At 35.1% G+C, this 26,887-nt stretch overlaps 2 protein-coding genes across 3 annotated transcripts in view; one reads left to right on the top strand and one right to left on the bottom strand.

Annotated features, from left to right (window-relative positions):
- Nucleotides 1–5,261: 5,261 nt before the first annotated feature.
- Nucleotides 5,262–9,862, top strand: LOC109067970 (small integral membrane protein 13-like). Its single transcript, XM_019084842.2, has 3 exons — nucleotides 5,262–5,460; nucleotides 6,271–6,360; nucleotides 8,350–9,862. The coding sequence occupies exons 2-3, from the start codon at nucleotides 6,285–6,287 to the stop codon at nucleotides 8,538–8,540; spliced, it is 267 nt and encodes an 88-aa protein (XP_018940387.1). The 5' UTR covers nucleotides 5,262–5,460; nucleotides 6,271–6,284; the 3' UTR covers nucleotides 8,541–9,862.
- A 2,689-nt stretch (nucleotides 9,863–12,551) lies between these two features.
- The window catches only part of LOC109067967 (enhancer of filamentation 1-like), a 30,375-nt gene continuing 16,039 nt past the window's right edge, over nucleotides 12,552–26,887 (bottom strand). For both annotated transcript variants that reach the window (XM_042745913.1, XM_042745912.1), the window contains exons 3-7: nucleotides 20,430–20,528; nucleotides 20,222–20,353; nucleotides 17,451–18,557; nucleotides 16,405–16,494; nucleotides 12,552–14,966 (exon numbers count right to left, since the gene is read on the bottom strand). In XM_042745913.1, coding sequence (XP_042601847.1) covers nucleotides 14,412–14,966; nucleotides 16,405–16,494; nucleotides 17,451–18,557; nucleotides 20,222–20,353; nucleotides 20,430–20,528 — 1,983 coding nt within the window. In that variant the 3' untranslated portion in view covers nucleotides 12,552–14,411. The remainder of the gene's footprint in view (nucleotides 14,967–16,404; nucleotides 16,495–17,450; nucleotides 18,558–20,221; nucleotides 20,354–20,429; nucleotides 20,529–26,887) is intronic.

Here is a 26,887-nt window from a genome sequence, read left to right as displayed (position 1 = left end):
TCTGTAAGGGGTAAATTTAGGGTTAGGGGATAGAATATATCATTTGGTCAGTATAAAAGTAATAGAAGTGTATGAAAAGGCCCCACAAGTCACAGACACCTAACATGAGTGTGTGTGTTTTCGCTCTCACTATCCTGGAACGATTGTGTGTGTGTCATCAACTAGTTGTGTGAAAGAGGGTATTTATCTGCAGATCACCACAAGCATTAGACGTGGATCTGCCCTGCCTGTGCTGTACTGGGCTTCAGAATGGTCTGATGTGACTCAAATATTGACTCATGACTTTATTTTCTGCACACGGATGCAAGTCTGAGCTCGCCTCAGCGCAGAACAAACAGACGATAGGATCACGTATCTTTAGAAAACAACACTGCCATTTTTGTGGCTTTTAGATTTTATCTTGTACTTGATTGTCATTAAAATCTGCTGCAAAATAGAGTAAATAAACGTATACAGCCATAGATAAGATAATAATAAGAGTCATTCAGGCCTTCTCAAGTGCACAGAGACGTGAACGATTCTGTCAGAAGCTCAGATTTGTGATTCTTATCTGTAGCTAGATATAAGTGACTTTGATGGATTAACCCTGAAGCAACAAATGTGATATACATCCTATAAGGTAGCACAATTTAATATTTGACAGGAATGAAAAGGAGGCTGTGAGGAATATAGTTAATTTGGATTAATTTTATGTTTAACAAAAAATGTGTTTTTTACTCAAGTTTTGTCAACACGAACAGATAGGCTACCACATGCTGTCATGTCAAATATATATTAGCCTATTAATATTTTGGGCCTACTGTTTAATTTGGATAAAATAATGTGACAAATAAAATAGCCTGTATAGAGTTGTGTGAAGAACATTGTAATATACATGTTGCTTTTATCAAAGGGTGGAATTGTGAACAATGTTAGGCTTATCTCTTTGATGTAAATCAGAGGGTTGCTTTATTATTCACCTGCCACTTAAATAACAAAGAAATTCACTTTAATGGATACTCAACATCCAAATTCAATTAGATCTCAGTAATATATCTGGCCAACCCCCTGTGTGCTATGCCCGATTACCAATCCAGTTCTGGTGCTAGAGTAAACAACAATAACCATACGTCATGTTCTTAAAAGCAACTTTCAAGAATCCAAGACAATCACAAGAGCAGGTGTGGCATCACATCCGATAAGAACAGTCATTGTGAAAGAACGGCGGCCTCTACTGGAGACGTTTGGAAATGCTTCTCATCCCTTTATGTGATGCGAGAATGAATAGATGGAGATCTCCATTGAGACATTTCCGTTTAGCAGTAGTTTACATATAATTATGGAAAATAGCATGGCTGTGTTATGCCAGTTTGAGGTTCTACCTACCTGTAGTTTGGGTATGTCCAACTATGTTTCCCCAACAGAAAGTCTAGGCTACTGGTATCTAGAAAAACTAGCCCTGAGGAGCTCTGGCATCACTGTAGTTCAGTGATACTATTTAAACTGAACTGAGCTGAATGATGACATAACTGAATTCAGTGATGAACTGACTTTTTGCATTATTGACACACTATTTTCCTATTTAATGCTGTACAGTTGCTTTGACACAATCTGTATTGTTTAAAGCGCTAGCTCCATGTGGACACAACTTCTGCTAGACCTGTCTGAATAAACACTGGGACAACAGCCTGCAGCTGTCTATATTGTAAAGAAACATTCAAGCAAAGACCTGATCTCAAGATTAATACCACACTCCGAGAGATCGTAGATCACATAAAGAAAAGTCTTGAGGAAAAACCTGAAGGTCTGTGTAATTTCTGTGAGGAAAGAAAGCTTCAAGCCCTGAAGTCGTGTCTGCAGAGCTCTAACTACCAGTTAGTTAGAAAATAGTCATATATAATTAGATCATCAAGCATGTGGTCAAAATATGTGTAATATACAGGTGCATCAACTTATTTCAAACAGTGAAACTTTCATATATTCTAGATTCATTACATGTAAAGAGCCTAAAACATTTAAAAGGTTTTTTAATTTTTTATTTTTTTTTTTATTTTGATGATAAGATCTTACAGCTCATGAAAGTAAAAATCCAGTATCTCAAAATATTAGAATATTTTCTAAGATCAATCCAAAAAAAAAAAAAATTATTTGCAAAAGAGAAAAGCTCAAGTTCTTTAAAGTATGTTAATTTATACACTCAATACATGGTCGGGGCTCCTTAAGCACAAACTCCATCATCAGTGAGGTGTGGCATGGCAGCGATCAGGCTGTGGCACTGCTGAAGCACTGTAGCCCCTTCAGCTCGTCTGTGTTGTTGGATCGACTGTTTCTCATCTTTCTCGTGAAAATATCCCATAGATTCCATATGGGGTTCAGGTCAGGCATGTTGGCTGGACAATCAAGTACAGTAATATCATGGTCAGCTAGAAGTGGTTTTGTCACTGTGAGCAGTTTCTAAGTCCTGCTGGAAAAGGAAATCAACATCTCCATAAAGCTTGTCAGCAGATGGAAGCAAAAAGTGCTCCAAAATCTCCTGGTAGACGGCTGCATTGACTTTAGACTTGATAAAACACAAAGAACCAACACCAGCAGAAGTCACAGCACCCCAGATCATCACTGACTTCAGAAACTTCACACTGGACTTCAATCAACTTGGATTCTGTGCCTCTCCAGTCGTCCTCCAGACTCCAGACCTTGATTTCCAAATAAAATGCAAAATTTACTTTTATCTGAAAAGAAGACTTTTGACCACTGAGCAACAGTCTAGTGCTTTTTCTTCTTAGCCCAGGTAAGATGCTTCTGGCGTTGTTTCTGTTTCAGAAGTGGCTTGGTAGCCCTTTTCCTGAAGATGTCTGAGTGTGGTGACTCTTGATGCACTGACTCCAGCTTCAGTCCACTCCTTGTGAAGCTCTCCCAAGTGTTTGAATCCGCTTTGCTTGACAGTATTCATCCCTGTTGCTTGTGCACCTTTTCCTACCCAATTTCTTCCTTCCAGTGAACTTTGCATTTAATATGCTTTGATACAGCACTCTGTGAACAGCAACCCCTTTCAGTAAAGACCTTCTGTGACTTACCCTCTTTGTGGAGGGTGTCAATGATTGTCTTCTGGACCATTGCCAAGTCAGCAGTCTTCCCCATTATAGGGGAAGTTTCAAAGAACAAGAGATACCCGGAATTTATATTGTAGGGATAGTCATTTAATGAAACTCAAATGTAAATATTCTAATATTTTGAGATACTGGATTTTTGACTTTCATGAGCTGTAAGCTCTAAACAGCAAAATTAAAACAAAAAACTTGAAATGTTTTACTTTACATGTAATGAATTTAGAATATATGAAAGTTTCACTTTTTGAAATGTTACAAAAAAAATATGATATTAAAATTTCACAATATTCTTTTTTTTTTTTAGATGCACCTGTACTCAATATATTCAGCAACACATTTGTAGGACTAGTCAAAAGCTTGTTACAGGATATATTTTTTATTTGCTATTTTAACAACCACATGATTGTGGTATATTTCTTAGTTGTCAGTGCCTGATGGCAAATATATATGGCATATGCTGTTCGCATTCATTAAAGTTAAATCAAACTGATAGGTGACACAATCATGTTCTTCATTAGAATTTTTGTGTCTGAAATTTCTGTCTTCAAAAGGGCTTAGTGGTGCTGGAATTAATTTCAAATTTCAATACATTTCATGATGTTTTATTGTCGTGTCTCTACAGAGCTAAAGTGGATGCAGTAATATGCAGGTACAGTGTGCTGTCTGAACTACACTAGATTACATTCATCTTAAAGTTAAATATTAAAACATCATCACAAAATCTTTGTAGGGTGGAGTTGTGATTAATATTCTGTTTTCTTAGTGGATGTGACTCTGGATCCTGGTACAGCTCATGCTCCTGTCTGATGATAGAAAACAAGTGAGATGGAAACATTTGAAGAGCTCTGACAGATGTGTACATGTCCTGGGAAAGGATGGAGATTTTATTTTGAGGTGCAGGTAAAAGGAATGACTGACTGGACTTTAGGAGTGGTCAGAGAATCCATTGACAGGAAGGGAAAGAATACACTGTGTCCTAAAAATGGATACTAGACTGTGGCTCTGAGGAATGGGTTCTGATTTGTGTCTGCGTCTGTATATGAGTACGGTGACGCCACAGCAGGTCGCTGTGTTTGTGGATTATGAGGAGGGTCTGGTGTCCTTTTATAATGTGGAGTCTGGCTCTCGTTTCTACTTTTACGCCGGTCAGTCTTTCACTGAAAACTCTATCCATATATGCCCATGCCTACACAATGAAGGTAATAATTTAAGCCCACTGATCATTACACATCATGTAAAAATGTTATGCTCAAATATTTTTTCCAGTGTTTCATAAATATTTGCCATATTTTCTCTCACCTGACACCTGACAACATTAAATGCTCTGTAAAAAGTTTACATTAAAATAAATCAGCTGTATATATTCAGAGGTTCAAACCATGTATCAACCAATTATGTACATAAGTTTAGCTATCCAGGGCAGTTATTTGTTCAGACTCTATGGGCAGTTTACATAAATCAAGATACTTATATCAAGAATATAATGATGGATCTGACATTTCTGGGTACCTCTAATGCACATGTGGGAGTACAAGGCAATGAAAAACTGGACAATCGGGCCAAACAGGCAATGAAAATATATAGACACTTAAACTGAAGGAAAAGCAGAGATAAAAGGACAAATGAATGAATTCATAAATATAAAAAAATGTGGGAAAGGGAAACAAAGACCACCCTTACGAAAAATAAGTTTATTCAAGTGTGCTTTTAGTATACTTATTTTAAACTAAAAATAGGAAAGTATACTTTTAGTTTACTTTTTATGTACTTCTCAGAAATGGGCTTTATGTACTTCTAAGATATATATTTATAATGACAATTAAGTATACTTGACTTATACTTACAAAAACTCAAAATATACTTGAACTTTACTTAAGTATACTTAATAAAATAAACTTGAAGTATACTACTTTTTGGTAAGGGCAGACACATCTACAAACAAACAAACAAACAAAAAAACAAGAAGAGTAAAGAAGGTAAAGAAGAGACACTGAACATGTATTATTACATTGCATGATTTTTTTCTCTTCCTTATTAATTTCTTATTAATGCTGCTTCACACTCCAGTCTAGTCGATGGCAAACACACACACACACAAAAAGAGTTGGTTTGGCAACCACCATTAAATCAAAGCAGTACACGACACTACAATTCCCACAAGACCACGCGGCGGAATGGTAAGCATGAGCGCTTCCGGGTCATCCTGAGATTGAGCGAGTTGCTGAGCCTCGAGTCCGCTGTATTCTCGCTCTTCTCCTTTCTCTGTAAATGGCGCAATGATGTAGATAAGGAGAACATTTGAGACTGTCCATGACACGCGCTACCGGCCTCCGTCCCCGCGGGATTCAGCGTGAAGACTGAGGCCTGAACGTCTGTAAGTCTGATCAGTAATCAGATCATAAACAAACACTTTCATCTGCATGACATATTAGACACATACTATTCCGCGTATTAGTACAGTCATTTTATACTGATGTCACACATGCAAAGAGAGATTTATTATATGATTTCAAAAGATCATAATATCTGGTATTTCTACACTTTTAACTATCATGGTATAGTTCAAAGTAGCAAAGTATTACCATTGAATACCACAGCTGTAATAAGTATAGATGGTATTACCATAGTGGTACTGCCTAAAACATAGTAATACCATAGTACATGGATTGCACTGTTCCATTGTAGCTTTGTGAAGTATGACATAATAACGTATGATGTATTTGTCTAATATGTATTTATATGTGTGTGTATGATATGCATTTTACATGCACCTTGCAAAATAATGATTATTGCACAAAAAGAAAGCAAAACTGTAATTTAATAACTTATCAATATATCTGTAAATATTTTAGTTAATGCTGAATTAAAAAAAATAATATTTATAGCCCTGTTAATTTTTTGTTGTATTTATTTTTTTTACTTTCATGATTTACAATATTTACAATAATTCACAATACATTCATATCAATAGGTTGCATATTCTGAATTCTCATCAGATACTTTTTTTTTTTTTACATACATGATATTTGAAATCTTTATCAGATGTATTATATTAGGCATGCAAATCATGTATGCTGATATCAGACATAAGTCATGCGGGTTCTACAGGAATTGTGATATTAAATTGAGAACATGGTGAGCTTCTAGAGCACATGCAGATGTGAAGCTGTGTTTTGTTTGTTAGGAAAGAAGAGGAGGATGTGGCAGAGTGTTGGTTTGACCGTGTTGGTGATTGTGGCCACGCTGATATGTGTCCTCCTCTTCATGCTCTTCGGTAAGTAGCTGCCAAACAGCCTGAGAAAAGAACCCCCAGTCCTTCATCGAATGCAATGCCTTTTTTAAGTCTGACTCGATTATCTTAAACTAGACATTCGGGGAATTGCATGATTCTGTGGTTGCTTACTCTGTGATCTGATGGTCATGAACCTTGTCACGTTTCTGAGGAAAAAGCCACACCTTCAGTTCCAGGATTTCTCTGCAGTGACTTCGCAGCCTTGAATTATGGGCTCATGTGTGAGAATGTGGCCGGTTTAGTCAAGCACCACAAAAATAGAGCAGATCTGCTGACTGTCAGTAACACGGACGTCTCATTTCCAGAGTTCACTGAGAGTTGAGTGTTGACTTCAGTCGAGGTTTCTCTGATACAGGAGCAGTAAAATGGCTTTCTGTACTGTAGAGACCTCTCAGCTGTTTCATGAGTGTGCAATGTCCAGTATGTCACTTGAGAAGTTGTGTCATCATGTCAGACGCAGGCTTGGGTCAGATCCATGTAGGTCACTGAACTGAACATGTACATGTGTATTGCTAGTTATGAGGAAGACGCTTTTTCTGGGTCAGAATATGTTATGAATTCAAGTAAAAAAGTCTACCAAGAATGAGCCTAGGTTATATTTTACCAATAAAATTAATGCAAAAGCTAAACAACGAGCAAGTTTTTTTTTTTCTGTTGCATTTGTTAATCTTTCTTAATATTAGTTTATAAAAAGAGAATTGTTCATTGCTTAATAATGTTAGTACATAATGCATTAACTAAGGGTAAAAAATTTTGATTTTAAAAATGCTTTTGTAAATGTTTAAATTTACAATTTCAGATTTTAATCATTTCATATTGTATCCCAAAATCAAAAGACAATTTGATCATTTTCTTTTGCATAAAGGAAATTACTGTTTTACATTCTGATGTTATTTGCATGACAGTTTCTCACTAAATTCTCATTACCATAATGCATTCAAATATTTTACATTTTATTCTTATTATGAATTCATATTTCTTCTGAAAGTAAAAAAAAAAAAATAATAATAATTGTAATGTTAAGATTTTTTGCATATTTTCCATTGACATTATTATTATTATTATTTACATTTTCCTAGTAAGTCTTATTAACATAATGTTCCATATATTTTACATTTGATTCTATTTTTATTTTCACTTGAATTATTTTGCTTTTCATATTGTACCCATTAATAAAAGAGGAAAAAATAAATTGTTTTGCATAAATAAAATATTGAGAAAAGTCTGATATTTTCCCACCAACTTCTCATTAACATAATGCATCCAGATTTTTTTTTTATGAATTCATATTTCTTCCCAAAGTAAAAAAAAAACAGTAATGTCAAGATTTTTTAGGATATTTTGAATGTACATTATTATTATTATTTACATTTTTCTTGTAAAGTCTTATTACCATAATGTTCCATATGCTTTACATTTGATTCTATTTTATTCTCATTTGAATAATTACTGTACTTTTCATATTTTAGCCAATAATAAAGGGAAAGTGTATTTTGTATAAAATTAATATTGAGAAAAGTTTGACATTTTCCAACTAAATTCTTATTACCATAATGCATTCAAATAATTTACATTTGATTCTTATTATGATTCTCATTAGTTTTATGTTACAGAGTTTACATTTTAGCATTTTTTTGTGAGGAATTTGCACATTACATAGTTTGTAACATTAAGCTTGTCTGGATTAACACAAACACTTTTAACTGCTGTTAACTGCTGTCTACAAATGGCTAAACATTTCTCAGTGAAATGAAAGGGAAATCAAATTGGTCAGGCATCTGAAGTGCATTAGTTTGCTTAATTTTGCAAATACCAGCAGAATCTGTGCTCTATCATGCAGTCAATGCAAATGCTTCAGTCTGAACCAGAGTCAGATTGGAGATAGAAATGCAAAGGCATATCATCTCACTTCTCGTTCCAGTGTACTCCTGACAGCCAGACAATGAAAGTGTGTTTGTGTCCTGTTTGTAGGGTGGTACGTGGTGTGGCAGCTCTTCCTGTCTAAGTTTAAGTTCCTGCGGGAGTTGGTGGGAGACACCGGTTCTCCGCAGACTGAAACCGAGCCGTCTGAGTCTGAGAGTGAACGCAGCTCGCCCCCGACGCCACGCCACCGACCCAAAAGCGCTCGCCAAAGGATCGTCCCTCCTGACAGCACTACATAGAGCCCTGAGCCAGATCTCCTCAGCCTGAGGTCATTTGTGTCCCGGACCTGCATCAGTCACTGTGCTCCCCTTCACATCCACTCATCATGGTTACAGTCGGTCTGAAGGGACGGTTTTTGTATGAACCTGCTGAGCCACAGGTTCATGTCCCGACTAACACGCTGCTACCCTCCACTCCGGACGTATAGCATATTTACATGAGAGCGTATTGATATGTATTTGTTACTGTTTAACCGATCTGTTAATGACTCAAGCTCACAAAAAAAACAGGCTGATGACCAAACGTCCAGTGTTTCTGTGAGCTAGCAGCACTACTGTTCACAATGTTTGGAAGCTGTTTCCACCACAGAAAGGTAATTACGACTTTTTTTTTCACAATTCTGATGGAAAAACAGAACTGAGAGATATAAACATCTCACACAATTCTGACTTTTTTCTCTCTGGATACTGAGTTTACATAAAAATGCGTCTCTTTATCTCACAATTCTGACATTTTTCCTTGTAATTGTGAGTTTATATCTAACAATTCTGAATTTATATTTAACAATTCACACTTTTTTTCCCTCATAATTCTGACTTTTTTTCTCATAATTCTGACTTTTTTCTTACAATTAATTTTTATTTCATAATTGTGAGTATATATCGCAGTATTGTATTACCCTTTTCTTTTTTTTATTCCATGGCAGAAACAAAAAGGCAAAATTGTAAATTTACTGTTGCGTGAAAACATTTTTTTTCCAGATTTTTTTTTTTTAGAACAGTTTATTTTTTGAGAAAAAAAAAATTGTGAAGAAGTTAAAGTCGCAATTACCTTTGAATTAATTTTTTTTTTGTGACCGAAACAGGCTTCCATACAAATTTGTCCAACAAGTGCAATGAAAGCTTCTTTATTTGTCACAAAGTAAACAAACATGTAGACAGGACAGCACACCCTAACAATGTTAAGAATAGGCACATTAGGATGATGTTTTTGTAAAAATTCCTTCGCTTCCAACACAGCATAGTGCTTTATGATGGCTGCCATCAGTCCCCTCCGCTGCACATCCTTGTGCCTCTGGCTTGGGTTGAAGTTGTCCTGTTTGAGTGGATGGATCTCAGATACTCCTGCTGTTCCCAGCTTTAGAGAAGCATTAGAGCTAGAAATGCTGCGCTGACCTCAAGTGTCAAACTGTCCACAGGTCAGATTCTGAAGAAACGCTGTTATCGTTGTTAAACGCTGTAGATGGTCACATGTACTATTTCTTTCTTTTTTTGGTCCCTTTTATGACAGTAGATGTTTCCCTTCATAATAAATATATTTCATAAAATGTTGTTTATGTGAACTCTGACTTCAGTGCACATTTTTAATGCATATTTTAATTATACTTTTAAAACTTAACTCTGACAGTCTCAGGAGGCTTATTGCTGTAATTTAAAAGACTGTTCGTTTCTCAGGTATTGTTTTGTACTTCAGTAATCAGTACTTACTCATAAAACACCTGGGTGTGTATTTTATAATCAGTTTGGTGGCCGCATGAATTTACCTGGTACGACTGTAGGGATTGTGCTGTAGTACAAAAAATATCCACTGGATGGCAGTAAAATGCCACTGTAAAGCCTGAAGTTTTCAAAAAAATGTAATTGTCTCCGAAAAAATTTACTTGGCTTCTAGTTTAAAATTTCAACTGATTGGCTTTGATCAGTCTTTAAGAGAGAGAGAGAGAGAGAGAGAAAATAGAAAGAATATATGCTGCATATATTAACATATAAGTAGGTTTGCTGACATTTAAACCCTATTATAGTATTAGAAAGGCCTGCTTTTGTCGTTTAATTATGTGCGCCATAATTTATTACCATAATGCATTCCTTTGAATTCAATAGTATTATTATTATTATTTATTAACAAATGCAAAAGCACTCCGATCACCTTTTCCGCGTCAGCAAACTTTGCTGCACTACTGAAAATGTCCACAAGGTGGCAGTAAAAGGCGAGTAAAATAACAGCAGGGCCTCAAAGGTGTGAACTTTTTAAACTACTCTAATAACAACAACAATAATGCTTCTAAATTAGAACTTAAAATGAATGACACTTTTAGAGTTTGCAGTATGACTTTAATTAAATTATTGTGCACTTGCTTCAGTAAATATAAACATGAAAAGTTTACTTTTGCTGCACTGCAAAAAAAGTCCACCAGATGGCAGTAAATGTGAATAAAATAACACTAGAAACTGAAGGCGTGTTGATAGATAGATAGATAGATTGATAGATAGATAGATAGATAGATAGATAGATTTTGTTAATAAAATAATTGAATGTCACATTCATTAAATGTTATTAAGAAATGCAGCAGCACTCTTATTACCTTTTGTGCACTTGCATCCGCTTATGAAAAAGGTGGGGCTCAGAGGCCCAGGAGCTGCCTCTGAGGTTGAGTCTAAATAATAATTTTCCTATTTTAAGACTAACATTATGTATCGTTATTAGATGTTATAACTGTCATTTCTGGGGTATACACAACATTTTAAAATCTATTGAAATATATGCAGCATTTACGAAATGAAAGAGGTAAGAGAGGCTTTGCTATGCACAGAAGCTGTAATTTTGAGGCCTTAGAATACTTCACAGGAAATGGCTGTGGTCAGCCACGGAAATGACATCGCCAGCGCTGCTCTGGTCACCACTGTATTCACAGGTCAGACCTTCCCATTCTCTTTTTCCCCCTCCACTGTAGTCTCACTTTTCTGCGTCAGGGTTGCAACATCATCCAACAAACCTTTCTGCTGTTGCATGTCAACATCATTCACAGTTTTGGGATGCATTTGGAATGAATCCTTCAAAGTGCACATATTCATGTTAGGGCTTAATCTGACTTACATATGTTTAAAATGAATTGTTCTGACTTTTATTATTTGTTTTAAGTATGTATTTATGTATTTAGGTTATTTTTTTTTTTGTAGTATTAGTAGTATTTATTGCTATTTGTACTTCCTATGCCTTTTTATTCTGTCTGGTTCTTCAACACTTGGAAGGGTTAAATGGGGTTTTCACACTTCTTTTCAGTGCTGCAACAGTCTAGTAATTGAGCTAAAAAACAAAAACCTTTGACAGATATGAAACTCATTTAGATAAAGAAACTGATTTTTTTCATGGGTGATTCAGAAGAGGAGTCTCAATGTGGAGTAAACATTGAGTCTTTCATATTTTATTGTTTGACAAGTTGTTTTTGTATGACTCTTTCATGCTTTTCAAAGTGTTAACTTTTAGCAAATTGCATGAAAACCAACACAAAAATTTTTAGCTTGTAAAGCTGTTCCATGTGTCAACTTTGCATGCACATTCATGACCCTCAAAGAGACATATTTAAGAAATAAATAGTTAACCAGTGTTTTAAGCATTGAAAAGTGAGTCTGGGTCAAATTGACACAGCAGGAGGATTTTAAAGTCAATATGAACTCAAAATATACTATTTTGTTTTACGGTTGTCACATTTTGGATTATGCAAGTTGCAAATGATGTTTGTGCTTTTTGAGCTTCCTGAATACTAGATGAAATATGTTGTTTCTATTAGCCTAAGCTCACTTGAAGAGGTGAATCTAGTTGGTTGACTTATTTAGTGTGAGCTGTGAAGCAGTGATTGGATAACTCATCCCTCCCTCCTCAGGCTCTTTAATTCAGTGCAGATCCAACTCGAGACACATCCAAGACCGCAGAACTCCCCCTGATGCCATTACAAGGGTGAGATAAATCACTAGGAAAGGGTCTGGAGAGAGCGATGGTAAGAATTTACCGCTCTCTCGCCATGTTTAATGAACATTTTTTTTTCAAAAGGCTTTCTCTTTTTTTCCCCGAGGAGAACTTAGTCCTGAATGCGGAAAATGTTTAAATCGTTAATTACGTGTAAATGCCAGTCAGTGGATGCTGATGCTTCTACGGAGATTCCTTGGTTCCCAGCCATTCTTAGCATTCGCTACCAAGCCTAAAAGAGGGAGAAAGTTCTAGAAGCACAAAAGAATGACCAATGGCACGTGAAATTTCATTTCAAGATGATTTATGTGGTGTTTGAAGACACAGTTTGCAGTTCTTCTCAGTGTCTTTTAGTTCTGAGTGTGGTTTAAATGGACAATTACAGCAATTTGTTCATTTGTAAGAGCATTTAATATAAACCTAGTTGAATGAATTATGGGACAAATTGGGATTATTGTTAGTGGTAATCAACAACATGCAACAGATGCAAACCATAGTATGTTGTACACAATCTGGATTATTCCTTTGTTACATAAAAAACAACAACAAAAAAAACAATATAATGCTGCTGTATGTAACAAATGTCTCTATTATGTGCCTGCAGTGTGCAGGGAATGATCCATCAAAAAATTTGCCCATTAGCCACTGGTAATGTTTGGTGAAACTGGTGCACAGTTGTATAGAGCACCTGCTGCATGAGCTAATGTCCTTCATCTCACCGCAGGCCACATGCTAAATCATCATGTGCATCTGTTAAAAACATTGTTAGATGAGGAAAAGGCCGAATTACTCGTATGATGGCAAAAAAAAAAACCTACCAAATTAGATTGGGCAGACATGTGGTGCTCCGAATGTTCCAGCAGGTTAATGTTAATGATAATATGGTGTGGCACTCTGTTCAGACTGTGCTCGTCTTACTCTTCAGTCCCCTTTGCATGGCCTCTCATCATCGCTAACCCACATGAGCCATGATACATGCTCATTTCATTACAGCCTGGAATGGAAAGTATTAGTCACTAAGGTCCAAAGAGATGGTTTGGGACGCTTGCATCCATAAGGTCTTTTTTTATCAGATTATATCTGTCCAATTGGATCATCTGATAATACTTTGGGAATTATGGATCGGTGGGACATTGAGTTATGTTAATGGAGGGGTGAAAGCTCTTGGGAAAACATCTTCCTCGCTTCTGCCAGATTTCACGTTCGTTTAACATGGTTTACCTGGTTAGCTATGCTGCGATAGCAGAATGAATCTCACGGAAACATGTTTGGGTCACATTTCACCACGAAAAGAAACATTTTATGTGAAGAAAAATGATTTTTGGCTGCATTGAGATTTTTTTAATTATTGCATTGTGACATTTTAATAAAAACACAAATATATATATATTTTTTTTTACTGTAATAAAATACTGTTATTCAGTAATTTTTAAATAAGCATAAAAGTAGTAAAACAAATACTGCCATGATGTTAAAATACTTTATATGTGTTGTATATATTTGTATATGTACATTTATTTTTGTCATAATACAGTAATGAAATGCATTTTTTTTCTACAGTACAGTAATACAAACAGTGTTTCATTGTAAAAAAAAAAATGCCACAATGCAGAAAATATTAATGATTCTAAAGTAAGCATCAACTAAATGTGATTTCTTTTTGATTTTGGGGTAAAATATGACCTGGAACATTTTTTTTTGTGAGATTCCCTTACCAGAATATTCAAACAAAAACAAGTGAAACAATTTTTATAACAAAGACAGAGAAATGTTTTACTTTGTTCTCTGGTCACACAATACAGCACATTTTCAAAACAAACTATTTCCTTTTTTTTAGGTTCTGGCGTTCAGCAATAAACAATAATTAGCAGTTAAGGACAACTTGTAAGGTGCCTAATACACAAAACGATCAGGAATGTTATCAGTCACTCTACAAATGCAAGTCTCAATCATTTCTATTCATTCAGTTAATATTATTATCATTATTATTATATAAAACAAATCTACACAAAATATAGAGCCAAATATTTACAGAAAGCAGGACTATTTACAAAAGACAACTTTCAGTGATGCATCTATTGAAGTATAAATATATATGTTAAACTGACAGTCTTTGTTCAGAAGTAATTGACATCATGCTGATGACATCACAATCCCGCCATCTGCGAGAGCTGCACTTTAAATTGTTGTGCCAAGTGCGAGAGGTCCGTCACGCGATCTACCATTTCCTGTACAGCAGCCGTGTTGGGATAGTGAAGGGCCGCTATTTTGGTGGCGCCCACGACTGTCTTTAACATCTCGCACAGCATGTTGCTTAAGTTCATGACGCGATTCGCCACTTCAGCCGCCGAGGCTTGTCTCGACAGAGTGTCCCCGATAAACACAAGTTTGTGGGCACTCAGAATGACGAATTTGCCATGCGCAACGAAGAATCGTGGAGGTTGCCCAGCCTTTACGCAGCCGAAAAAAGCATCTACTGCATTCAACAGTGTCACAAAGTGCTGTTCGCATTGGTCCGCGTAGAAGCCCAACAGTTGGCGATCACGCAAACACATCGGAGCTCCGCCTCCCATGGAGAAATTAGAGGAGGAGTCTGAAGATGAGGAGGAGGAGCCTGTTGAATGTTGGTGGGAGATCCATTTGGTGATGTCGTTCTCTACAGGTTTGATCACTTCCTGTTCGAGCTGTTTGAACTGGTTCAGCTGTTATGTGAGAGAAAGAAATTCTGAGTTAGAACTGTTTAAAATGATCATTATCATAAAAAAAATGCAGGAAAATAGTGCATGTCTTTTCTGGTGGACCTTTTTAAATAATGAAATGAAAATAACAGGAAAAATCAGAATCAGAACGATTTTTTATGTTTTTTACAGAAGTTTCATGCTCACCAAGGCTGCATTTATTTGATCAAAAATACAGGAAAAAAAATTATATTGTGACATATTATTATGATGTAAAATAAAGTTTTTCTATTTTAATATACGTTAAAATGTAATTTATTCCTGTGATGCAAGGCTGAATTTTCAGTGTCACACGATCCTTCAGAAATCATTCTAATATGCTGATTTATTATCAGTGCTGGAAACTAATGTGATGATTTTTATTTCTTTTGGATATTTTTTTGGTTTTTTTGGTTTTGTTTGATGAATATTAGGTTAATAAGAAGATGATTTGTTTAGAATTTATTTATTTTATAAATATTTTCTGTAAACTACAGTTCAAAAGTGTGGGGTCAGTAAATTTTTATTCTAATTGGGTTGTACAAAAATATACGACCTAAACATAAATTCAACCCGATATACATAACTATGATTGTAATCGCTCCAAGATTTATATTGTTAGAATAGATTTATATTTTGAATAAATGCTGTTCTTTTTAACTTTTTATTCATCAAAGAATCCTGAAAAAAGTATCGCAGTTTCCAAAAAAAAAAATAAAAAAAAATTGGCAGCACAACTGTTGCCAGCATTGATAATTCTAATAATAAATCAGAATATTAGAATGATTTCTGAAGGATCATGTGACACTTTATACTGGAGTAATGACTGATGGAAATTCAGCTTTGCATCACAGAAATAAGTTATATTTTAAAGGATATTAAAATAGAAACCATTATTTTATTTTGTAATAACATTTTGCAAGATTACTGTTTTTTTTCTGTATTTTTGATCAAATAAATGCAGCCTTGATGAGCATAAGAGACTTCTTTAAAAAACATTACAAGTCTTACTGATCCCAAACTTTTTACTGGTAGTGTTTATATACAAAACAAAATACCAAAGATGTATTGAAGATATCTCATATAGTTTGTGTCCATCTCAAAATCATGCAAACTAATCTTTGCCCAAAAAAAAAAAAAACTTTTTTTCCCTGATTTTGACATTTACAGTTTTGAAACAAGAAGAACCTGTAAATATCTTCTAGTTTATATGGGCAGCTCTCTAGGCTTAAGTTTATATGCAACAAGAACAAATGGTTTCACCACCCTGTTCTTTCACCTAATCTGGCGTTTCTATTCTTATCCATTCTGAGGTTGATAAAGCATCTGTCACTCTGTATTTCCATATTAATCATAAGCTACTTCCCTGTTTATTGATGACTGACGCACAAGCTGATGATGTTTATGTGCATGTGTTGTTTACCTGTTCTTGTCCGAGTTGGACTTTGCTTTGTTTGGTGATGTTCTCCTTCTCTAAAAGTTCCTTCTGTTGACGTTCAAATTCATCTTTTCCCTGCAAAAATAACAAAAGGTCAGTCAGCAAGTTGAAACAATTTGTTTCAAAGCAGAAACTAGCATCTCAATGCCCCAGTGAGCAGCCAAAGGCCACTGTGGTATTAAACTAATCCCGTTTTAATTTAAATGAGAAAGTCTGTCTTTATTTGTCTTGTGAACTGAATTTGAATAAGCAATCTTCTCTTTTTGTTTTCTTCAAAACCCTGTTCTGGCTGCATCTAAACTGTCCTCTTTTAGCCTTTTGCATGTAGGCTTAGGCATGTGAAGTACATGCTTAGATTTGAATCCCAACAGCATGTCACTTTCTGCATGCTCAAATGTAAGGGATCTTATTCCTAATCTCTGCATCCAGGATTTACAGATGATAGAACGAAGCGGATGGGCTGTTTTTCAGTTACAGTTTTCTGCTGCAGGCCATATTTTGTAGCATTCATTTTTGTTTTTACATTCATTTTATTTTCGTTTGTTGTGTCGTCTGCTATGCAAACATCATAAAAAAGCATAAACGATAGCAAAACTGAATATTGACTTGGCAAACAATGCTAATATCACATTAAATAGTTGAGCAATTCAGTAGTTTTGCATGTATTTACTCTTAAAATAAAATGTAAAATAAAATTGTATTATTATTTAACTGAAATTTATTAATGCTGATAAATCTGTGAGTTGTAAATGAGGGTGAATTAATAACTTCAATTATGAACAGAAAGTTTTTCTATAATAAAAACAGTTTTACTATTCTTTTCCGTGTGCTAGTATATTGCGCTAATTCGTTTTTTTAGTGCTAACTCCCAAAAATAAGCATACATCCCTGTTAAATACCTGTTAATTTCTTTTCAAAGACAATCTGCATTTAAGTATGTAAATAGATAGATAAATAGATAGATAGATAGATAGATAGATAGACAGACAGACAGACAGATAGATAGATAGATAGATAGATGTGATTCTCACCTGTAGATGGACGTAGTCATAATCTTCCATCCAGCTTTTAACGCACTTCTCTCTGTTCATGTTTGCTTTGTCATGAGATACGGGGAAAGGTTTGGTCTTGGCTCCGTAGCTGTCATCCTCCGTTGGGGTGCAAGTAAAGGGGTGAACGATGCCTTCTATTGGTGCTCTTCGGAAAAGCAGCTCAGCACTGCCCCCTATTGTTGAAGCCAGCTGCTTGGCATCATCAGGCACTGTCCGTGACACCATTACAAAACGTTCCAGTTCGTCACTCTTGTTCTGATGTTTGGCACCCATTACTAGGATATTAAGGGCCCAACAATTGTTTTCTAAAGTTTGGTGTGTTTGTTGAAGAATCTGATGGGAATCTTCTAGACGTTGCAACTGGCGTCGCAACTTGGAGTGCAATCCTGGATCGGACAACGTGGTGCCATTCGCAGCCGCTCCACGGCCAAATACGAGAAAATCTGAGAGCGCACACTTGACGCGCTCCAATGAAACGCGGACCTCGTTGGTGTGACGCTCCATGAAGCTGTACGTTCGCCAGTGAGGCGATGACGCAAGAGTTTGCAGCGCACAAACTGAAGACTCCAGACCTTGCTGAAGACGACTCAATCTCTGGACCGCAGAGTCTAGATCCAATGTTAGCCGGCCCTCGGCGGGCGATCCGGCGGAAGAAGAGGAGGTCGACATGCTACTGCGAGTGCTTCCCGTGCTGGAAAACGACAAGCGGTTGACACCTTCGGTCACGTCACCGAGTAAGCGAGTGTCTCCTGGAGGAATATCGTAAACTGATTTATTTCTGTCTCTTTCAGAAGAAGTGTGTCGATTCTGCGGCATTCCACGTGGAATATCATACAAGTCCTGAGATCCACCTGTGGCTAGTTGGCTGGCGGGAACGTCGTAGATGCCAGCGCTGTTGTTCATGCCCTTGCGGGACATTGGCTCAGAGCTGGGCGGGAAGTCATAGTTGGAGCATGGGGAACCTTTGGAGAGTGACGGTGGTGGAACGTCATATATACCTTCTTGCTTGTGCTTCGAAGGCTGTGGAAAGTCGTAACTCCCTTCTTCTTGTGCAATGTTATTCTTGCTAGGTGGCGTGGAGTACACCTGTGGAAGAGAGAGTTCGGTTAAACATGAAGTACATGTCCTTATAAGAACTAGTTTTGCCCAAAAAAATCAATTGCATATCAATACTGAATATTTGAAATGGATTAAGCACTCATTTTCTGCAGTATTGATACACCTATACTGGCAATACATTTTTTGTTTCTTGCCACTGTTGCCTTTGGCTGCTCAGTTGGGGTAAATTTGACTATGCCATTGCTCGGTTTTATTATGCCATCTCATCTAAAAGACAGTTGATATTCATAAAATGTTTTGATTGACTTCACTGACTATCATATGAGAACAAAAGCTTGAACCTAATTGAGTTGGATAATAACACTATCTTCTGTAGAGCTGCTTTTGGAATTGTTTCATAATTGATTAGCATTGACACTTATTGAACTGAATTGTAACAACAGAGACTTGAACTGAACAACACACTAGTCTTCTGTAAAGCTGCTTTACAGCTGAATCGACACTATCAGTAACTGATAAACTTTACAACATCAGCACTGTTGTTAAATAAAAATTGAATCAACTAAACTGAGCTGAATAGTGACACTATTGCCTTTTATGCTGCTTTACAGCTAAATTTGAATCATTTCACAACTGATGGATTTTGCCACAATTACGATGTTCTAATCATTATTACAATTTTTATTTCTATGGTCAGTAGTAAATTAACTTAGATACTGTTTATTTTATGCCCTTAATATTGTGTAACTTTTCCCCGTGGTATTGAAAATAGTATTGCATATTAATATTTTTTAAGTCGTGTATCAAAAGTGGAAATCCCAATATCTTGACAACACTAATAAGCACCAAGTTTGAGCCACTGACAGTCTAATAAGTCTAGTTCTGCATTTCATGGAAGTTCTGAATAGTACATGGAAAAGCCTGCCATCCAGCTAAAGGATAAAACCTGGCATTGATCTGACAGCGTAATGGGAGTACATGGGGTGTGCCAACAGGACATTGGTCAATAAATAAATGCAGCGGCCTGTAAGTGATTTCTGTCAAGCGTAGAATCTATCTTTCAAAGATAACCCTAATTAAATATGACTCTAATAATAAGCTTCCACATACATCCAATTTATTTCAAACAAACTCGATGAGATGCGCCACATTACGCCAGAATCAGCGGTGAAACATAAGCAGGGCTTCAGCACAATTATTTCTGTTTTGACCTCTTTGCACAGTTAAGAGCACTACTCTGAGTTTGACTCCGACATTACTGGCAAGCTAGGCTTTAATTTGCTAACCAGGGGAAAGTAATAAAAACCTGAGTATTTATTTCTTTGTAAGATTTCTGGGAAATAATAGCATTCGGTTACAAGACAAAGAACAAGGGCTGCAAGTAAAATAAAGTAAAATAAACGTTTAATGAATTTAAATAAAATAAACATACTTTTTAAGCTAGTTGCAAATGCAATATTTCTCATAACTACATTAGCTAAGACTAAACTGTTCCAACAGTACTAAAATAAATAAAACTGAACTAAAAATTAAACTATATAGACAAATACATAGAAATAGAAATAAATATACTACATAGAAAACAAAATTAAAGCTAATTATATATATATATATATATATATAAATCCTAATTTGCATGTACTAATTATCATGACATCATAATGAATACTATGCACTGAAGGATTTCATACCCCTTGTGATGTTGGCGGTATGTCATACAGTCCTTTTGATCGCAGGTCCTGGGAAGGGGGGGTGTCGTAGAGGCCCTGGGCTCTGGGGATGCCGTGCTGTCCAGTTTGTTTACTCGCCGGAATATCGTACACCTGTATGGGTGTTTAAAATATAAATACATATATGCAGACATCTACATGAGTAAGTGTTATTGATAGTGACACTTACCCCCTGTTGACGAATTGGAGGAACATCGTAGAGGTCATGAGATGAATCTGCCACAGGACTGTAAGCGTATGTTTGCCCTACGCGGATTGGGGTCACCACCTGACACAAGAATACATATGTTAAAGTTAGAGCCAAAAAATTGTTTTCATAGATGAAATATGTCATAAAAAGTGCCATTAGTTGAGTGTCTCTTGACATGAAGGAGAAATTAAGGCTGAGAACACCCTACAAAAAACGTTTTCACAACCATAATTTGTTCAAATTCTTAACATTGAGTATGAACAGTAGTAGTAAGAATAAAAAGTATATTCTAATGTTTTCTTAATAAAATATATACTTTGTACATACAATATATATACATACACAGTATATGTAGATTTGTATTATTTATTTAAAATTATATATTAGATAATGCATAATATAAATAATGGAATTTATAATAAGTAATGGAATATTTATTTAATAAATAATAATTATAAATATTTTGTATATTACTACATTATATTATTATATTAAAATTATATATAAGAAATATATTTAAATCTGTGTTTTTCATTTACATTATATATATATATATATATATATATTTTTTTTTTTTTTTTTTTTTAATTTATTTATTTTATTATTTATTTATTTATTTATTTTTCTCTCTTTTTTTTTATTCATATTATAAGCATTTCTGTTATAGTGAATAATTATGCCTTATAACTCACTTTTAAATCACAAAAAGCTGTTGTTGTTCAGCCACAACAGGCAACATGCAAAATGGCTACAGTGAAAATATGGTGCATTGTGTACGTGACTAGATTAATGCAACTGCAAACAGAGATGCTAATGGGGTGATCTGTCTTACATGCCTCCTTGGTTCCAAATAATATTTGTGTCATCTTGTACATTTTTAATCTATCAGTTCTCTCTATAGTCTACCAGTTTTCTTTCCATCTTTTTTGCTCCACGGCCGTCTTCTGCTTCAGACAGACAAAAGCATCATTGGAATGTACTTGGTCTCCATTTGTTCTTCTCTAAAATCTGCCCCCCTCTTCATCCCAAACGCTCCGCTAATACACCACACACCACTGTCACCACACGAGAACACTCACGGGTCACTGATAGGTCTCGAAAATGGGAACCATACTGCTTCCTGCCTGAGAGACTATAGATCTGTTCCAAAACCTAGTGGGCTGCCTTGCTGTCTACCACCTACAAAGACAGCTGCCTTCCAACCGAACTGAAACCTCATAAGTGATTGATTTGGAATAGAATTCTCTATTCTAGTTCTCTCTCTCGAAATAATTGTGGCATGTAGGAGGTATGAACAGCGGTATCTTCATAAGTGAGGTTGGGAACTCCTAAGTCCACTATCTATTTATCCAAGCTGTGTTAAACTGGAAAAATGTCTTTCTTTGACAACTCACACTCATATAAAGCACCCCCTCCAGACACACGGAGTTCCAGAGATGGGAACGTCCAGATGGTTTTCATAAGCGGGACCGTCACACTCTTATTTTTACTCTGTGAGTTTAGGTGCACATCAATGACATTCCTGTTCATAAATCAGCATTCTGGAACTCCAGGTTCAGCATAGTTCACCAATTACCCAGATCTCCCGGCTTATTCCCATCAGTCATAAATCACCAGTCATAAAATCCCAGAAATCCTGGGAAAATGAAGTGGGAATAAATGGAGAATGGGACACGTCAGTGGTCTGATCAATCTCACACTTGCATGTTAAGGATATCCCCCCTTACCTAATTGCAGTATTTAGGGATAAAAAAATCTATATTATAATCTTGATATAAATTATAATAAAAAATGTAATTAAATCTTATAGTATAAAACTATATACCTATATATAGACCTATTATTTATTTTATATTTTTTATTTTATTATACTATAGTTTATATATATATATATATAATTTTAGTTTATTTTTTAATCATTTAATTTTATGTTTATAAACTTGATATATTTTGATATATATCAGTCTGCATTTATATATATATAGTAGATTATTATATTATATTAAAATTTATTTAATGTATTATATTACATTTTAATATTATATGCTCTATTAATTTTACGCAAATATGATAAGATATAAATCCATCCTATATTACCCAAATCACTTCTTTGCCACCTGGAGCGTCTAATCAGAAATTAGTAAATGTGTGGCAGTGTGAGGTGTGAACTGTGACCTCTAGGCAAACATTCTTTCCCGCTCAAGTGACTCCTTCCCTGGGTTCCGTTACACCCTGGCTGGCTGTGCGTGACTAAGACCGGATCAAATTTGAACCTGAGAACGACCTAATTGCTGCGGGAGCCTCTTTTTTGTCCTTGGAGAATAACAGCGCTGAAAAAGCAGCATGACATAAGCGTGTTTTTCTCACCAGCCTCAGTTTTTGGTATGCAGCATTTAGGCGAAAGCTGTTTGAGTAAACAGTAACTTCACTGAGCAGCTCTCAGTCAAGTTTGACAAGTAAATAGAGCTGGAAAATCATTTTGTTGATCATCTGGATAAAAAGAATAAAAAAACAAATCTCTAGAATCATCTGGAATCTTCCATCTTGATCTGCTATGTCTCTCTCTCCAGTCCCTTTATATCTGTTCTGTTCCTGTGACAGAAAAAGCTCACTTCTATTAATAAGTCGAACTCATCAACGAAGGCAATTAAATGTCAAACCCTCAGGGATCTCCAACATGACGGCCATAAAACGTTGAAAAGCACAAAGACTTCCTCCTAATTTCAGAGTATTAACCTAATGCAAGGAGCAATAATTAATTTTACATCACATGGAAACATTCAAACACACCCCTTGATTTATAGATGTGCATTGAGACGACGGGGTTGGGGTGATTATTTAAATGAGATGCATAAATTATGCAGTGACCCTGATTTCAACAGTTTGTATTTGATTAATATCAAGTGGGTGGCAGCAAAAACAGTATTACTGACTTGAAATAAGGAAGACGAGGAAATTGGAATAAATTGTGCTGAAAGAGTCCAGAGGGCATAGGGAAATAAGTTACCTCTCCGTTGAGCATTTCCTGTTATCTCTGCAGGAGGGAAAACACAGGCATGTGTCCCACACTAAAGGGGTCATGACATCTCTTCTGGGTCAGATCACAGGGGCTTGTGACACATCCAAACTAAAAACATGCGGAACAAGTTTACACCTAATCTATATCTAAAATGACATAATGCATTTTTAATATTATATTATTTATTTTTAGTAATATAAAATAATATAATGTTTTTGTACAAATGTATAAAAACCAATTACATAAATTTAAAAAATATATATTACATTTATTTTTAATTGTTATTTTTAATTCATTTAAAAATAACACAAATATTTACTTTTAAAAATTAAATATAATTTTTTAAAATTTCTCTCTCTCTCTCTCTCTCTCTCTCTCTCTCTATATATATATAAAATTACATTATTATTAATATATACAAAATTATATAATATGCATATTTAAATATTACATTTATTCATTTTAGTTCATTATTATTTAAATTCATTTTTCAAATTAATTATAAGTGTATATGTGTGAATATATTCATTTTTAAACACAATATATATATATATATATATATATATATATATATATATATATATATATATATATATGCATATAAAATATTACATATATTAATTTTAGTTCATTATTTAAATTATTTTCTAAATAAAATATAAGTGTATATTTATGCATGAATATTTATATTTAAATACAATCAAATATAAAATGTATTAAATAAAATATAAGTTTATATCTGTGTGTGCACATACAATTTACAATTACATTATTATTAAATAAAAAAATTATATTATATTTGAACCAATGCAATTCATTTTTAAATATATATTAGTTTTCTATTTTTATTAATATAATTATTTTTTATTTGTATACAAAAACTGTTTATATTTTGTATTAAATATTATACAATTATAAATGTATTAATATTTTTAAATAGATAATGCATAGTAGACGTCAAATCTAGTTGCTAATAAACTAACAAGTATGAGTCACACAAATAATGCTCTACTACTTTTCTAACTTTTCCACAGAAGGGTGCGGTGGCATGTGACCTGCCTACGCTTCCAACAAATCTTTACAATATCTCCTGGAGACTGAGGTGTAGGCCTACAAACAAAAACATCTGGCTTAGCCGTCTCAAACAAGACGGAAGGAGGAGAACAAAACCTGGTTAGTGGCGATAACAGTCAGCCTCGGCCCATAGAGTGGGAAGAAAATTATGATTTATAATGTATCTCATGAAGAAACGTTAATCCTAAAAATGCTTAAAAACAAACATTGCTCTCAAGTCTGGAAATGTCAAAGCTCAGAATTTTCTGGAAAGGTGTGTACGACGTCGTAAAAACTGCTTTACTTCACAAACAGTGTCAATTTGTGGTGTCAACTCGACGCAGACACCAATGGGACGAGAGATCTCATCTCTACCCATAAGTCCCGGCTCTGTGAAGGACATTGTGTGGTTGTGCAAATCTCAGAAACGTCCCTCTCTCGAGCCAGGCTCTGGCTGGCATGAATAGTGCAGCTGTGAGCAGCTTTAGATCACTGTACTCTTCAGGTCAGGCAGGGACAGAGCCGCCCTCCTCGACAGAGCCAGACTCCAGCAACCAAACCTTACAGTGTGTCATTATGTGCCCAAATCCTGCTCTGTGCCAGCAACAAACACATCATCCAGGAGCATAACTGCACTACAGCACAAATAGACACTTTCTGGAATCAAATTAAACATTCGAGAACTTTATGTTCTAGAATTAGGCATAGTAAGAAACACTGTGTTCATGTCGTTTCAGAACGACCATAATTACAAGATGACAACACAGAGCAGTTCAGGTCCAGACATTAGTTGTTTGGCAAGTTTAAAAAAGCCAAAATGGATCCATGTGCAACTTTTTGTTGATGACAGGAAAAAACATTTTATTTTTTCGGACAATGCTAGTTAATTATGTTGCACTGGACTAAAACCTACTGACTTTGCTCATATTTTGGATCATTTTGGTAAATATTTAATTAAAAAAATGATATATATTTATATTTATGTTATTATTTTTCATTTCATACTATATAACATTGTTTAAAATATATAATTTTATTTAAATATGAAATATAGAATTTTAAAGAACTGTAATATGATAAACATTTAATATTTCATTTTTCCCACCACACTTCCAGGGACAAATTGACCAGCCTGCAAAACACTGCTTATAAATTCCTTGTTATAAAATAATGAATTCAATCTTGTTTTCTGTCATTTATCACAGGTTTTGTATTTCTTTTGGAACTGATTGATAATAGGCCTCATTGATCTGAACTTATGCACCTCAATTTTTAAATGAGTAATGCCAAAATTATACACAAAAATAAGTTTTTTTTGTTTGTTTGTTTTTTTACTCACTCATAAACTGAAGTGCTTAAGCTCAAATCAATGAAGAAATACAAAACCTGTGCTAATTAGAGATTTACATGCAACCTTTAAAAGCTCATTTTTGATCGGGTATATAATCAAAATCAAGGGTTTTCAGCACAAGGGCTATTTTATCTGTACATGTGCTCATTAAATATTTACTGAAGTTAATAAAATGTCATTTTAAACAGGAATACTGTATGTATTGACCTAACTAGTGAAACCGTTGATATTTTTAACATAGTCAGTCACAACAATAAATTTAAAGATATTGGTGTAAGACTGATTGATTTACTAGTCTTAAACTTGTAGACACAATGTTGATTAAACATAATTGGTTGCATGGTCACATGACAAGCTTTGTTTGTTCTTGAACTTCTACAAGTTTTTGCACTTCCAACATTTGATTTGGCCAAGCTGTGAAGTTCAGGATGAGCATCACCACACTGCAAGCATGCACACAGATGCAGCAATGAAGAACAATCACCATGGAAAATCTAAACTGCACACTAATATGATCACCATTTTCAGCGATAGATCTAAAAAGAGGATCACTTTTATTTTTCAGCACAGGAAGCGAGAGCAGGAAGGAAACGGTTATTTTTGTTGCACTTTACTCTATGCCACACCTTTGAATGCCAAACTTTAAGTCAGAAATACGTCAACTGAACATTGCATTTACAGATCTAGGAACACCCTCTTACCTAGCCGGCCAACTGTTATGCCAACCTCAGGAAAACAACAAACAAGGTGTACCATCACTCCGAACACCACCAAACAAAACAGCTAGGTAAACCTAGCTGAAGACAAGACAGCCCTATATCCATGATCATCCATCTCTAGATCATTTGAGGTGGACGGACCGAACCTTAACATCAACACTCCTGATCTCAGAGACTAGTCACTCTCTAAACACTTAATTTCAGAAGCAGAACCTCTACTTTAAAGCGACAATCTCAGACATGACCTCAGTGTTATGAGTTTGCCTGAGTGATGTTTTCATCTAGTGTTTATGAA

This window comes from Cyprinus carpio, chromosome B19 (assembly GCF_018340385.1).
Source record: "Cyprinus carpio isolate SPL01 chromosome B19, ASM1834038v1, whole genome shotgun sequence".
Classification (NCBI taxonomy): Eukaryota; Metazoa; Chordata; class Actinopteri; order Cypriniformes; family Cyprinidae; genus Cyprinus; species Cyprinus carpio.
This window is presented reverse-complemented; position numbering and strand designations above follow the sequence as displayed.